Source organism: Cyprinus carpio, chromosome A16, assembly GCF_018340385.1.
Source record: "Cyprinus carpio isolate SPL01 chromosome A16, ASM1834038v1, whole genome shotgun sequence".
Lineage (NCBI taxonomy): Eukaryota > Metazoa > Chordata > Actinopteri > Cypriniformes > Cyprinidae > Cyprinus > Cyprinus carpio.
Window position 1 is genome coordinate 13,190,237 of NC_056587.1, and position 16,389 is coordinate 13,206,625.

Here is a 16,389-nt window from a genome sequence, read left to right on the forward strand (position 1 = left end):
GTCTGATTTAATTGTGTCACTGGTGATTTTTGTCCTCACCTGTCCAAATACTGTATGTCAAGTTCTGCTCATTCCAGTTCCCTTAGCTTATGCTCTCAAATGGGTTATGCCTGCACATCATGTTTTGCAATATTAACACGTCCTTCATGGCTAAGACTGTGGAATTGAGTGGTTATCAAATGGGTACTTTGAAAATCTTTCTATATTGATAATTTGTTTGAAAAACATTTCCATCTGAAAGGTTTTATCCCACAAGAATCCCCAAGGACACCATCAAGTATAATTTGTTGCTTTCTGAAAGAAATGCTTACTTTATTCCCTATTATCCAGAATTACTCGTTCGTATATTCAAAAAGTTAGAGCTAAAGATTTAAAGATTCAGAATATGTGAATATATTTTGAGTATGTTGTAAATGTGGCAACAACTCTCTGGAATACTTGATTAATTGGTCAACTGCAGAATTTAGCCCTGAGATATTTCAGTATTTGGTGTCTCTCATGGCAATGCTTATCTGCACAACTGAGACGCACACTATTTTCATGTCTCTCTGTCACAATGCAGACTTGCTCTCTATAAAGTGCAACGGTCAGTTCCTGAAGCAAAAATCCAATTCATTTTTTCGATAGGGATTTTTAACAATAACTTATAAACCTCTGATAACAAGCTTGCTATAAGGTTGTTAATCAATAGGATATTCTTTTGTTGAAGCTGTCAGCCTGCATTATTTCAACTTTCTTTTTAAAATAATTGCATGTAACAGTGAAATTCCTGATGGAAAAACTACAATCAAGAGAACCAACAAGCAAATTGTGCTGAAAGAACTCTTTAGTGCCTGTCCTTTTTCATGAAGCAATATGAATGATGTAATATGATCGGTCTCCCTGCACTCTCAGACTACTCAAATATTTGAAATGCTTCATGGGATTGTAGTTATTTTCTCATTACAGCTGTTAAGTACGGTTTAAGTTTGTAATGTTGTGATTCACCATATAGCTTTTTGGGTTGGTGCATGACTATTTAACAAAGAATTTCTTTTAATCATTGTGGGAAAAATACTTCCGGAACCAAAGCCGCTAAATTTTTATTTTTATTTTTTACACTTTATTCTTTTGTACGGAAGCAATTGCCACCATCTTACATATAAGTTATGATTTTATGATTTCAATTTAAATTCAAAAATCAGTATTAATTGTACACCAATATTTTTGCAGTATTTGTCTTCTTGATATCCTGAATGTTTGGTACGTTGTAGTAGCCTATTATTAAGTGGAAGCTTTAAGATTGGTCTAATATATGAATTACAAATGTGCAATTCCACATTTATTTATTTGGTGAATAGCTGTGTAACAAGTGGAGTAGCAGACAGTCAGCCCACCTTGTTTGAGATCCACGTAAAAAAGGAAAAATTGTGGCTTTCTTTGACATATGCTTCATTACATATGCCACAAAATCTCCTCACATTCATATGGGATTGACCAGCTGTGCCACAGGAAGACAGATCATTCCTTGTCGTAATAGAGGGATTTGGCAGAAAGCGTCCATAGCATACATCGCCTCAGAGCCGCCACCCCGCTGTGAAACAAATCTTCACCCCATCTTGCTAACATCCTCTCACCATGTAGTCGACCATAGCACTTTGCACTTAATATATCCCTCACACCTTTCAACGACGTCATGTGCATTTGAAGGTCATTACAATATGTTTGTTCTCACTTGGAACAGTTATGGGCTGTAGATGCTGTCAAAGTGAGCTTGCTTTTATTTTATGTGATTTATAATGTTCTCAGTGACATTATGTCACCATTTCCAGCCTCTTCAGTCCCATCATAAAAGGTCACTGATGAATCTCTTCGTCTGCAAGGGCGATATTAAAATCTCCGAACATAGTGGCTTACATGCTGGCTAAATGAAAACCCCATTGAAATCTGCTGACACAAGGCTTAAATAAACCAGTGTAGGCAGAGTTTGTTTATATGGAGGTTTTCAATGTAGGCTGAGACTTGTATTGTAACCTGTGTGTGTACCGTAATGCAATCCGTGTGTAATTGTTGGTGCGTGTTAGGAGTCAGTAATCATCCTAAAGTGTGGTAATGAGTGTCCAGGCACATGTCAGGAAGTGTTCCAGAGGTTGTTTATGCATTGTTGGGTTGAAATGGGATCTGTGTGTTCTGTGAGAAGTGTGGGCACGAGCACGCAGACGCACGTCAGGCAGATAATGGTAGCTATTATGGGTTTGAGGTTTCATTTGAAGTGCCAGGAAAATATCTGACACCTTTGCAGCACAGATATACAGCTTCACGCTTGTGCACACTGCGACCTCATGGTGAACGTAAGAGATGGTGGTTTTTGAGACCTCCATACAATGGGCTAGTAAAGTGCTATGAGAGGTCAGTGTTTGTTTGTGTGTGTGTGTTTTGTTGTTGCATTTGGTTCAAAGTAAAAAGAGTATTTCAGTTCAATCAACAATGTTGTTTTAAAAAAGCAACACTGATGGAAAATTCTAACACAATTTTTTTAAGAAGTGAAAATTTTTAATAGTCATCTACTTATAATGGATGTCTAAGTGTGTATTTTATCACCAGTGCAAAAGCATTTCACAAGACAGGTATTAAACGTAACACATGACTAGTGTGAAAATCACTTACCAACCTTGCCTCTTTTTACTATAAGGCTCGCTTGTTGCGAGTTTAGAAAAGGAGAAGAACATTGTCCTCTACATAGTCCTTTCCCCAAAGACTTCCACTGTAAGTGCATCACAGCAAATGTGATTTGTGTTTGTTTTGGTAATCAACAGCATGTCACAGATGCTGTTGATTGGACTTTTTTTGAAACCGCTATTAAAATATGTTAAAAGTATCCAAAGTTCGTTAAAGTTGTAGAAACTTGGTGGCATGTCTGATTAAAACCCTGGAAGAAACACCAGTCCTTTTCTATTTTTTTATTCCATTGACTTGAAGAAGCTTAAAGGGATACTCCACCCCAAAATGAAAATTTTGTCATTAATCACTTACCCCCATGCCGTTCCAAACCTGTAAAAGCTCCGTTCGTCTTCAGAACACAATTTAAGATATTTTGGATGAAAACCTGAGGCTTGAGACTGTCCCATAGACTGCCAAGTAAATAGCAGTGTCAAGGTCCATAAAAGGTATGAAAGTCGTCGTCAAAATACTCCATCTGCCATGTGACGTGCAATCTGGGTTATATGAAGCGACGGGAACACTATTTGTAAGCGAAGAAAACAAAAATAATTACTTTTTTCAATAATTCCTATGTCAACGGTCTCCTCTGTGTCTCTCCATATCACCGTATGCTCTTCTGTATCAGCCGCGCCACAAGGATGCGCTATTTTATTTCAAATCAAAGCTAAATACACATAGAAACAGCACATCCTTGTGGCACGGATGATACAGAAGAGGATCCCTCCTGTTTGCAGTAGCGCTACTGTATGTAACATGTAACATAGCGTATTACAGCTGGGAAATGCATGTAAAATTAAGCTACCCTCTCATTCACTGATCTGCTCCCTGCAATGCTCTGCTCATGCTCTGATAATACTGAATAAAAATAATATATTGATATTTAATATTAATATATTTTCTGTCCAATTTTTTTGTCACTTTCATTAAAAGTCTTACAAAATTACTTTATATTATTTGATAAAATAATAATTAATTATTACAACCCATTTTCGGTTTCGTTTTTCAGCCAAGTGTTTTCAGAATTTTCAGTTTCAGCCCAGAATTTTCATCTGGTGCATTCTTAAATCATTCTCATACAGTTTTTTTTAACTGACCTTGTATAAAGGGCTTGTCAAACTTCCTTTTTTTTTTTTGGAAATGCATTAATACATGCATGAGAACACACTTACACATGTTGTTGTTTTTTCGTTTTAGTTTTTTCTTTTCCTTTTTGTTTAAATAAGAAAAAAATTAATTAAAAGAACCAACAGAAACATGAAGGCATGGTTACATCCACTATGTGCTGTTCGTGTGAGTGTAATTTGCGTCTTCTGTGTTTTCGTAGTTTATAGAGGTAGTTTTTCTTCGGTCGGCAGTTGAGATATGATCTGCCAATCTGTGTTTGGGCTATTTCCATTCAGCGGTTTCCCCATTTATCTTGGATGTGCCTGTCCTCTTTATCTGATATTAAGTGTTGATGTGCTTTTCCCTTATTTATTTTTATTTATTTATTTTTTCTAGGAACATTACAATCAGTTGTATCCAAGATGTGTGAACATCCCACCGTCAGTCTTTTTAGATTCACATAATATCCCATCAAATGCAGACCAAATGTTGTGAATGCTCTGGTGGATGTCAGACACTGTAAGTATATAGTACATTTGGAGTGAAAGATGGGGAGTGTGTGCACGTATATGTGTGTGTAATCATGTGGACACATGGCAATGCTCTAATGGTAGTGAGAGAGTTTGTGTTCTATTACAGAGAGCTGTGTGATAGATACGGCTGTGCCATTTACTGTGCAGTGGAGATGGAGACAGGTTTAGGCCAGGGCAGAAAGGAGGGAGGGAACGCCATTACACACACACACACAGCATGGTGTTTAGCCCCTCTCTCTCTTTAGCTCTGTCTGTTATCCTCTGTATTTCGCCCTGTTTTATTTCTCCCCTCAATGTACTTGCTGATTCTTCCCGTTGTGTTCTTGCGGAGAAGGATTGAGATGAAAAAGTGCTGAGGGCAATGCTCCGACTGAGGCTACTGAGAGACAGAAACATGTCTACATCTCTGTAGGCAGGAGAGATAGAGATAGATTTATAGACAGAGAGAGAATGAACGAATGTGTGAGTGAAAGAGAGAGAGAGGGGAGAGAGCTGATGCTGTATGCTCTCTGCAGGGTGAGATGATGTATGACTGGAAAGGCCACATGTTGGCCATGTGATGGATTAAAGCACTTTGTAGGAAAATTACAGAGAGCGCCTTGCCACCCCCAAGTCCTGTCTTTAATAAAACTCCACACACAGTCTCACACACACACACACACACACCCCTATGCAGACTAAAAGAAAGTGTGTAGTCTAGATAAACACATCTGGACTCAGGTAATGCATGTTAATCTACATAAATTTACAGTCATTTGTCTAGCATTTAATTCAATACACCTGAGCATCAGAAGAAAAGACCTTGAATAATGTAGTGGTGGTGGAAAAAATAGGCTGGGGTTTATAAAGTATGATTTCGGAATATAAAAGTATGTGGGTAAGTCTACGTGAAATGGCATCAGCAACTCATTTGGGTTCTGTACTGTGCTGTATTTATGAGTAAAACAGAATGTTCAAAGAGAAACAGTTGAGGACAGGACTGGATTTTAACTGTCACAAATTGACTGGATATTGAAAAGTGGGGTGTTTTATATCAGAATGGAGCCAGTCTTGTATATGAGTTTGCAGTAGATTGTGGAGGAGTTTGAAGGACAAGTTGACTCTTAAGAGTATCTCAACATATCCTGAAGGTATTGCTTATTTTTAAAAGAAATCTATTGTTATTTGCTATTATTATCATAACCTTTATTATGTAATTATTTTCATTTCTTAAATTCTGATCTGGATTGATGATGATCCACTCCACAACTAGTTACACTACTGTTCAAAAGTTTTGGGATATTTTTGTTTTGTAAGAATTTAGTGCTTTTATTCAACATGAATGCATTTAATCAATCAAACATGACAGTAAAGACATAATGTTACAAAAGATATCAAATAAAGACTGTTCTTTTGAGCTTTCTGTTCATCAAAAAATCATGAAAAACAAAATATCATGGTTTCCAAATATTAAGCAGCACTGTTTTCAACATGGATAATAATAAGAAATATTTCTTGAGCACCAAGTCAGCGTATTAAAATAATTTCTGAAGGATCATGTGACATTGAAGATTAGAGTAATGAATAAGAATAAAGGACATTAAAAAATATATATATTTAAAATCGTAATGATATTTCTCATATGGTATTAAGTGTATAATTTAAGAAATAAGATCCTCTCATATTTCATTAAGGTTTTGATTGGAATTGTTGGATTCAAAATAACAAGTGTAGCAACCAAGACTTGGAATATAGTGCACAAGTCGTCATCCTTTCAGCTCCATAAATGAAAAGGAAAATTGTACAGGTTGATAGTGAAGGTGAGTAAATTATTAAAATTAACCATTAAAACATTAACTGGTAACCCACATGGCCTATGGCCTACCATCAAAAAAGTAGTTTTGTAGCAGAGTGATTTACATTTTGATGAACATAGGAACAATAATAAATGGTGTCCATTTTGATCTTGTGTCTAGTGTATGGTTTGAAATGTTGTTGGCTGATGTGAGAGCTCAAGAAATTTAATTGGTCAAGGTTAGAACCTAATAGAAAACTTCTAATAGAATCCTTTCAGTTCACCTCCTGCTAAAGAGGCCTATGAATATTCAATGAAAGAGTGAGAGGAGAAAAACAGCAATGGAGGGAAGGAGGCTGAGGGCTGGAGGTAAAGACCAAAAGGGCTTCTTCATTTGCCTTCGCTTTTGCCCTCAGCAGACCTGTACATCAGGCTAACAATTCACCATCCTCATCTCTCACTATTTATCTGCCACAAAAATGATAGATCTCAATTAGGTTGAAACAATAAACAAACAATCAAACAAATTCACACAAACATTTTAACCGACAACCTCTTGTCTGATATCTATCTATATATATATATATATATATATATATATATATATATATATATAGATAGATAGATAGATAGATAGATAGATTCCAATTCATCAATTAAGGTCTTGTGCAATGAGAATCTCTGTTTGTAGTAAATAAAACAATAAAAAAGGTCTTCTCCTCTGAATCAGGAGAGCAATATGCACAGATAAAGCACAATTTACAAGCGAAAACTGTTTTAAATAAGTTGGTGGATTTTGACGTAAGAGGACAGCAGGGAGGAAATTTACTGGAGGAAATCATATTTTGAATTATGGACATGTAGACCAAAAGTAACAGTTTTAAGTTTCAAGTGCCTTAATGATGGATTTGTTTATTACAAATGTAACTTTTTTTATTGTTTATTACAAACATGTAACTGATTTTTGATTACTCAGACATTTTGCTGAACATTGTAGTTTGTGAAACAGCAGCACTGTTCAAAAGTTTTAAGGTGCGCAAGCATGGTAAGTGAGCTGGCGAGCTCGTTAAGATAAGACAGCGCAGCTTTAGAACGGCGCTGCCTAGAATCCATCTGGCGAAACTCTGCTCTCTACCCAACAAAACAGACAAACTACTTCTGCTCTATAAATAAGGACTTTTCAAACTTTGCTGCTCTGTGTTTCATGGAAAACTGGCTGAATGAAGCCATTCCGGACAACGTGTTACATCTGCTGGGCTTCCGGCTGTTCAGAGCAGATCATGAAGCAGAATCAACAGGGAAATCGAATGGCGGTGGGACATGCTTTTACATCAACAAAAGGCGGTGGACAGATGTAACAATGTTGAAGAAGATGTGCTAAACCAATCAATACTACACATGGCTGATCAGATCACAACTGTAAAAAATTTTCCTGTAAAATAACAGTAAAGAGCTGGCAGCAGAGACGCCAGCAGTATACCGTTATTTTTACGGTATTCATACGTAAAATGACTTTACGGTAGTAGTCTGTAAACCAGAAAAACTGTATTTTTCTGTATTTCTATAATTTACAGTAAAGAGCTGGCAGCAAAGACGCCAGCAATATACCGTTATTTTTACGGTATTCATACGTAAAATGACTTTACGGTAGCAGTCTGTAAACCAGAAATACAGTATATTTCTGTAGTAACAGTGTTAAATGATTTAACAGTATAATACAGTAAAAAATAAATGCAGCATATTTCTGTGATTTATTTGGAAACTAAAATAATATTGTTTAGGTTGTTACTTTAACTTCTCACAGTTTACTGTGCCTGTCTACAGTAAACTGTGAGAAGTTAAAGTAACAACCTAAACAATATTATTGTAATTTCCGAATAATCACAGAAATATGCTGCATTTTTTTTACTGTATTAAAAATAACATAAATTTAGCAGTTTCCTAAAATATCAGTCTGCAATGATATTTAAAATATCAGTCTCCCAATGAACTTCATTATTCCCAGGGCTAAAGACAATTGCTTAAGATATGCATTATTGTGAATACTATGCAAATTAAGCAATAAAAACTTCTAAATCAAATACCTTTATTTCAAAGAGCAATGTCAATGTCAACATGAATACAAAAAAAGAAAAAAAAAAAAAAAGAAAAAAGAAAATAAACACTGTTGGACGATGCTGAGAAGAGCTATCTAGTAGCAAACAGAAACAGTAGTGTCTGCTTTAGACTATGGCAATAAACTTTTTGAAAGGCATAACCTACAGTTGACTTTTTTTTTTTTATTTAAGACATAAGTTTGAACACTTACCAAATTCTTGTCATAAGTGATTTATCTTACCTACAGTAATTTAAGCTTTACCTTGAATAACACAATAGGTGTAAGAAAAGGACCAATGCAACAAATACACATCATTAGCAATATTTGGAAAACTACACTATTAAGACTGTTGAAGGAACATTAAGACCTTTTTGATAACATGCATAAGAACATTCAGCATGCAAGCATCTTTTGCACATTTTGGGGGAAAAAAGCCCAAAGGCTCATTTTTTTCCTCTCAACATAGTCCTGTGAGTTAGATAAAAATTTCCTCAAAAATCAACTTAAAAGATTTATATATGTAATCTGCAATATATTCTCTTCTGTCTGTAAAAATATACTTTCATAATAACATTTGAACATATGCAGAAATGGCAACATTTTGAAAACATACTTAAGAACATTTTGAAAATGTGCATTAAGGCCTTTTTGAAACTATTATAGAACAGTAGAACATTTTTGCAGGATGTATCAATATGCATCAATAAAAACATTTAGGGATGAAACTGTAAGGTAGGCACCTTGCCACTGCAAGCTAGACTTGCAGGTTACCTCTTAAAATTGTCCTGTGAGGTAGGCTTGTGTTTTTACATCTTAGTTTTTGTGAATCCAGGAGAGATGACTATCACTTTGGTAGCCGCTGTTCCTCTCTGCAGCATTATTCCAGTGCTGCAACTGTCAAAAAACAACAAACAATCATAATCATAATCATAATAATAAATAAATTATACAATGGGGGTTTGTACAGTATACACTCCAAGCTAATTCTTATAAAGTTAATAATACCAGTTCTCTTGTGGCTTAATGTGGCAATGCCAGACTGTCAAAACAAAGAGAGAAAGATTAAAGAGCTCACCGATCTATATGAAGTTCCATTCAAAGTCAAGGAGATTCTTCAGTAGCATGGCGACGTGTGTATTGACTGCAGAAGACTTCTTCTGGACGATCACACCTTTCTTCTTGGAGACAACCTTGCCCCTTTTGGCCTTTGTCCCTCTCTCTGGATTTATACCAATGAAGCGCCTGAAATCAAAATAGTCTAAGATCAGAGTGGGGCTGCAACAACATACTGTTTTTTGTACATGCAATTAAATGCAATGATTTTTTTTGTCTTTCTTCATTGCACAAATAGAGTGGATTGAATGACATCAAATGGAATTATAATAAAGCCGATACCCTGTGTGTGTGTGTGTGTGTGTGTGCGTGTGTGCGTGTGTATAGGTGTGTGTAGGTGTGTGTGTGTGTGTGTGTGTGTGTGTTTATGCTTGTGTGTGTGTGTGTGTGTGTGTGCGTGTGTGTGCGTGTGTGTGTGTGTGTGTGTGTGTGTGTTGAGGCTTGAAATGTACAGTACTAATACCATTTTATGCAAAAAAAAAAAAAATACGAAAACATTAATTTAATTGTATATATCCATATAATGATGACAGAGAATGAAGGGGGTTTACCTCTGAATGAATTCCAGAGTGCAGGCTGCCTCATCTTGATACTGAAGGCTGAATATGTAGTAGATTGCAAACATAGCAGCAAGTCCCGTTGCAAATGTTGGTGTGATGCCCTCAGAGATTACACGGCCCTCAAAGGTGATCATCCAACCCTTAATTGTGACTTGCCCTGTTGCACCTGAAACTTCAAGTCATAGCAACATGGGAATACTTGTGTTACCTTGTGTAAGCATTTGTAAACTCAAGATGAATGGCCGATATAATATACAATGTGTCTATCAATGAATCTAAATTAAATGTATATTACCAGGCAATATCAGGCGAGGACTTGCAGGAAGACTGAGAGTTGTCTCAACGTCAGATGCAGTGGCAGACACCTGAAGGGAACAAATATATTATCCTTACCATAATAAGATTTTTAAGAAGAAAATTTATTAAAAGGACAATAATTAGTAAACACTAGGTGAGAGTAACCTAGAGGCCAATGAGGTAGGCTTCTGAAGTAAATACAATCAAACTGCTAAATAGATTTGGCATTTAAAATTTAAAGGGTAACAATTTTATTTTTTACAGGTCTTGGGGAGTTCTACTGCAAACGTCTAAAAAATAGTATGAACCCTTTTGTGGCTCTAGAGGAAACTGCACATAATCTGATAAATTGCCTCCAGTGATGTCACTCAGTGGTCAAGTTGAATTGTGGATAATGTAGGCACAAGGTTTTGCAAAGGAAGAAGAATATGTGGAATAAAAAAGTTAATATTTGTGTTTCTGCTGTATTGATTTGATCATTTGCTTTTAAAACATTCAACAGTGTCATTGTAGGGCAAAGAAGACAAGTTAAATACTTTTTAAAACCTTGCACCTACTTTACCCATAATGCAATTTACCAACTGTGTGACAACATGGAGGTAATTTATCATCTTACATGCAGCTTCCTCTGAGCCACAAAATAATTTACACTTCTGTTTTGACATATGTAGTAGTACTCCCCAAAACTAGTACACACATTAGGTGTCTGGACACTGAAGACTGGTTGAGTCACCCTTTAAAACACAGGGTTAGAAAGAAAAAATAAAACTTACATCTGTAAGAAGGATCAGCCCGGTTAGGTCCTCTCCAAAGTGTGCCATGAGCAGCTGAACAACACGAAGTGCCATCTCATTATCTTCACCATTAGAGAGGATATCCTTGACATCTTTGTTGGTAGGTTTTCCCCTGAAGTATTCTGTGATGGCTCTTCCACATTCCTCCATACTGAGTTCCAAGCTACGAAGCACATTGATGTCTGTGAGCAACTCAAAATGCGCGTATATATACCTTGGCATGAAAAGAAAAGGCCATTTGCTTTTCACATCTTCAATGTCAGGTGGTGGAAGTGTATTTATATGGCGACGTTGTAGAGAGAATGTGAGCTCCATTAGATTTTTAACTTCTGCTCTTTCTGCTCCACCTGCACCCTCCTGTCTGTAAATCTCCTCCAGTCTCTGGCGGTGCTGCTCCACAGTTTCATCAGTTTCTTCTGGGGGAAGCTCTGGCTGAAATCGTGTACATCCATATGTGTCAGTTGGACCCCTCTTGCCTGTAGAGGATCGGTGGCATGAGAAGCTTCTATCACGGTTCACATTCTCAATGCGGTTTTTTAATTGAATCAAAAGTGATGTATAACCTCCACACAGAAGTGACCCATCTGGTGCAATATCAGCAAAACTCTTTGGGTACTGCCTGATGATATTTCGAACCACAGTTAGGCATTGTGCGCGAGTGGGGTTAGCTTCATACCTTCTCATTTCATCCGCAAGTACTCGTACCATCTGGCGTCGCTCCACTGGTTTAGGTCTCTTGCCATCTGCAATTGCAGAACGAATTTCCTGTGGCATTTGTTCCCAAGGGACCTGGAATATTTCTGGCCATGTTTTCAGAATCTGAGATGTGGAAGGTCTGTTGCTTGGCTCACTGTTTCTTGCCTGGCTTGAACATGACGAAATGGACGATAGCTGTGATGAGCTAGAATTAGGTGGAGTGCATAATGTTGGTGATGAAGACCCAGACACCGACCAATCACTACTCAGTGGTGACGAAGTTGGAATGACTTGTAAATCCAGTGCAACTGTCTCGGTTTCTAAAAAACAAACAAACAAAAAAAAAAATTAGGGCACATAACTAATAAGCTATATCAGAGTCACTGCAGACATTTGGCCAAAAGTCTACTAAACTCTCATTATAATAAGGAATATTTGAAAAGTTTAAAGGTGCATTATGTAGTTTCAGGAAAAGAAATTCCACAACTGAATAAACGAGAATATAACAAGAGAATGCCACACTAAATTAACCATACATTACCTAATTTAAATGCATCCAGAAGTTTTCTGCGCTGGATAACAGGTAACAGATCAGCAATGTCTTCCTGTTGTACATATTTTAAGTCTTCTTTTGACTCCAAGCCGGAACTCTGAAGTTTCAATATTATTTGCCACTGGGTCTCTTCAGACAGATTTGGCAAGGTCTTGCAGATGATCTCTTTGATTTCTTCACTCATGTTCGACATCATTCTGGACTAGAGGGAAAGAATGGTGAAGAATTATCAGTGGTGTGCCATGGACAGTGTACTCAGGCAAGGGATAGTAATCAAGCAGATTCTCCTGATTAATACAACAGTAGCTTCTCTGCATCAGTGTGAGGCTGTAAACACCCATGTCAGGAATACGCAGGGCATGATACTTTTCAGCAATAAAATATACTTCTGAATCCTTATGAACGAGAACCACTTTGATTTTTCCAGTAACAAGACCCTCATCATCATCATCAATCACAATGATCATGTTCTTTCTGTATTTTGTCCCCTTCACAGTCACTTCATTGGCTATCAGAGTGTTTGTGGACTCAAAATTGTGATTTGCAACTGCTTCTATGATTACATCATTGTAGTCATCTGAGAAAAACTGTGTGCCCCTCTCCACTGAAACATCTGGAGGGAAGAAGGTACCCGCACTCAGAAAGGCCTGCAGAAGCTGATGTCTCTCTGCAAGAGTAGAACATGGATTCTTAAAGTTACGCAATTTTCTCAAACACTGCTTAAAATATGTGTGTTTGCTCTCAAATCTTAAAGTCCATAGGCGAATAAGTGGCCCAAACTGGATAATGAGCTCAGGATAATGACTGACATAATGATGTTTGGGCTTCAGTGGGTTGTCAGGAAAGGTTTGAATTCGGCAATGCAAATATTCATCAATCAGAACTCTTAGGTAGGCTATCTGGCCATTTGAAATCGCAGGTGCACAACTGAGGTCCACGACTTCTCTAAGTTGCAAAACCAACTGCCAAACTTGGTTGTCACCTGGATTTTTTACTTTGTCTCCGATCAAAACGGGCAACATTCTCAGCAAACACCAATTCTGCACAGCATGTCCCCCAAGTTTTCCACCCTCTGGAATAAACTCACACGGTTTGTCATTAGCATCCCTACCGAGATACTTGAACTGATTTATTCGTCGATTCAACTCAAGATAGCTAAACATTTTATCCACCTTAACAAGATGGTTAATGTACAGTGCCAGATCAGAGGATACAATACCTTCAAAAAGATCATGGCCAAGACATGGAGGCAACCCTGGCTGACATACATGGAAGTATTTGAGCGTATTAAATGCAGAGTCAAATTTAACACCTCCACTAGATGTAGACTGTCCTTCACTGCTCTGAACATGACCACTGTATGACTGCACTGTGCGTTTTGTGCTCTGGATAAGAGGATCTGCATGGAATACTTCTCTGCTGATATCACAATATCTGCAGAAGTGTGAGCTCCTGCTGAAGTTCTCCACAAAGCCTCCTATGTTATGTGAGCCTAGGTTGTCGCCTGCAATGGCACATAAAGTTCCCTTGTAAACCTTTCCATCAGACAGGGTAACACCACTAAGCTCAAGATCTTTAAGGTCATTGACAAGAGTGCCCATAACCAAGTCTTGACCAAAATACTTAAAATCGTGTTCTTTACAGAGAAGAACAAGTTGCATTTGATCAGTGCTGGATCTGTTGTGTGGCATTAAATCTGCAAGAGTTAGATACACTGCAAGTATCTTATGTTTTTTCTTTCCAGATCCCAGTGGGTTTACCACTTCAAATGCATCCTGATACAGGATCAAGCCCAGTGATGAGCTCTCTGTCTGGAAGAGCACATTCTCAGCCATATTTTTGCCATCCCACACATCCTTAAGAATATCCTTAGAACCAATACTGGCATGTGCTTGCTTATATTGTTCCTTCACTGACTGGCAATGGAATAGAGAATCAATTGTCTGTTTAATAGGAACATACTGGGCAAAACACTCTTTGCCTGCCTCATTCTGACCTAGAAAGATCTGAACTGGCTCAACATAGTTGAAGCTGTTCTTGAAAACTGTTTTTCTTTTCTGATCAGTTTTCAGTGGCTGAGTGTTGCAGGTCCTAAAGAGATCCTCAGTTTTCATGACTTCAATCACATTGTTTGTGTCTGCTTCAGAAATCCCAACTGTAATCAATTTCTCTTTGAGTTTGAAAAGCAAATGTGACTGGCTTATATCATGTATTTCCTGAAAATCTTCAATAATTGTTTGGATGACAGAGGATGGAAGCAAACACTTTGCTTGCAATTTCAAATAAAAGAGGGCTAAATTTTTAAAGAACTGTGATTCATCAGCAATTTCTGGGTAAATCTCTTGTTCATCACCTGCATTACAGGGAGGATCAATCTGCATGTCAGACTGATCCTGTTCACTCTCATGGGAAACACCAGGATTCACAACAGACTCAGCCAAATTTTCCTCAGCACCATTTTTATGTTTCCGACTCATGTGTGATGTGAATGTGGATAAAACTGTAAAGCTCTTGCTACAGTGTCTGTAAGGACATGCAACTTTTTTCCCCTCTCTAATGTGTGTTTTCAAATGAGAGTAAAATGCTGTCAAAGTCTCACACCTTGCACTGCAGATATCAACATGACATGTTAGTTCAACACCAGATAAAGTAGGCCTAACTACACGTTTTTTATGCCTGTAAGTGTGACACTTAAACGTTGAAAATTTTTTAAAAGTCTGACTGCAATCTGGCAAAACACACTTAAAGGTTAAATTAGGTGTATGTTTTATGAATTCTCATGTGCCTTATGTATGTCACTATTGTGGCACAGTTATGACAACAGATCTGACAGGGGAACATTTTGTTATTGCCCGATGGTAAAAGAGTCCAGAGAGACAATATGTTCACACCAATTTGGCGTTTAAACAGAAAATTGCAAAGCCTTGACGATTCAACTGTCTTTAACCGAACTACAATTAGCGTAATTGTCTTGTTTACTGTTTGTAAAACACTTTTAATTAAAAGTCGACACAAACAAAATAAAACTCACCAAAACCATCTTGGTTAGCCGATGTTCAAATAATCCTATGGTTTGCTTGAAATAAATCCTTAAACACCGGGCAAGATGTAGGCTAATTATTCCAGTATCCTAATGCTATTTTCCTGCTGCCTCCATCTGCCGATTGGCCGCTCTCTCTTGTGTGCGGTTAACAAGTGTTCCTCGGATGCAGAAGTTCGGCTAACGTTACCAAAATTAAACAAAATACCACCCGAAAGTAACATTGTTTTGGCTATTCAAATCTAAGCCTCACTGTTAAATGACATGTTCAAATCCCTAGCAAGACAAGCTCCTATCAGTTTGATAGCATTCTTGGCAATATGAATAAAATTTGAATTACCGTTTAATTTGTAGGTGCAAGATGAATGTTGATGAAGAACACTCGACGATGTGCAGCACGTCATCTAAATTGTGCGTCCTCTTCTGGAAAATCTCCTATCCAAATGATGGTTCCCGAAGTCCCTCCAGGAGTTAATGGCAAATTATTTCTGTATTTTTTAAAGAAAATTGACCAAAAGCAGTAGCCTCAATTTCTGTGCTCCAAATTTCCCAGTCAACACGCAGTTTCCAAAAAATACTGTAGTGTCCTGTAATTTAAAACATCAGCGTACTGTTTAGGGCCTCTGTTTTGTTGCTTTAATTTAAGCAGCCCACAATGCATTGCTAACTACAGTACTAAACTGTTTAACATGAAAACAGTATTTTAGTGTTGAAAATTGGACTTAAATCAACATCAATAAGCTAACCAGTGCGTAAATGCAGGAGTACGACAGCTGGCTGATCAGATCACAGACATAGATCAACAATTTCCAGATTCTGTTATAATCATTCTTGGTGACTTTAATAAAGCAAATCTTTCCAGTGAACAGCCAACATACAGACAGCATGTTACATGTCCTGTTACACCACAATAAAGGATGCATATCACAACTTTGGGGCTCTCTGATCACTGTTTGGTTCATCTTATACCGACCTACAGGCAGAAACTGAAATCAGCTAAACCTGTAATAAGGACTGTAAAAATGGTCTAATGAAGCAGAGTGGGATTTACAAGCCTGTTTCAACTGCACTGATTGGAATGTTTTTGAAGCTGCTGCCACCAATCTAGACAGCTCACAGAGATTTTA

At 37.4% G+C, this 16,389-nt stretch overlaps 1 protein-coding gene across 1 annotated transcript; it reads right to left on the reverse strand.

Annotated features, from left to right (window-relative positions):
* Positions 1 to 8,046: 8,046 nt before the first annotated feature.
* LOC109088557 lies at positions 8,047 to 15,937 on the reverse strand. The gene is made up of 7 exons (XM_042772795.1): positions 15,603 to 15,937; positions 12,211 to 12,424; positions 10,953 to 11,989; positions 10,178 to 10,247; positions 9,874 to 10,054; positions 9,285 to 9,451; positions 8,047 to 9,103 (listed from the first exon to the last, which is right to left on the reverse strand). The coding sequence occupies exons 2-6, from the start codon at positions 12,416 to 12,418 to the stop codon at positions 9,289 to 9,291; spliced, it is 1,659 nt and encodes a 552-aa protein (XP_042628729.1). The 5' UTR covers positions 12,419 to 12,424; positions 15,603 to 15,937; the 3' UTR covers positions 8,047 to 9,103; positions 9,285 to 9,288.
* Between the last annotated feature and the right edge of the window lie 452 nt (positions 15,938 to 16,389).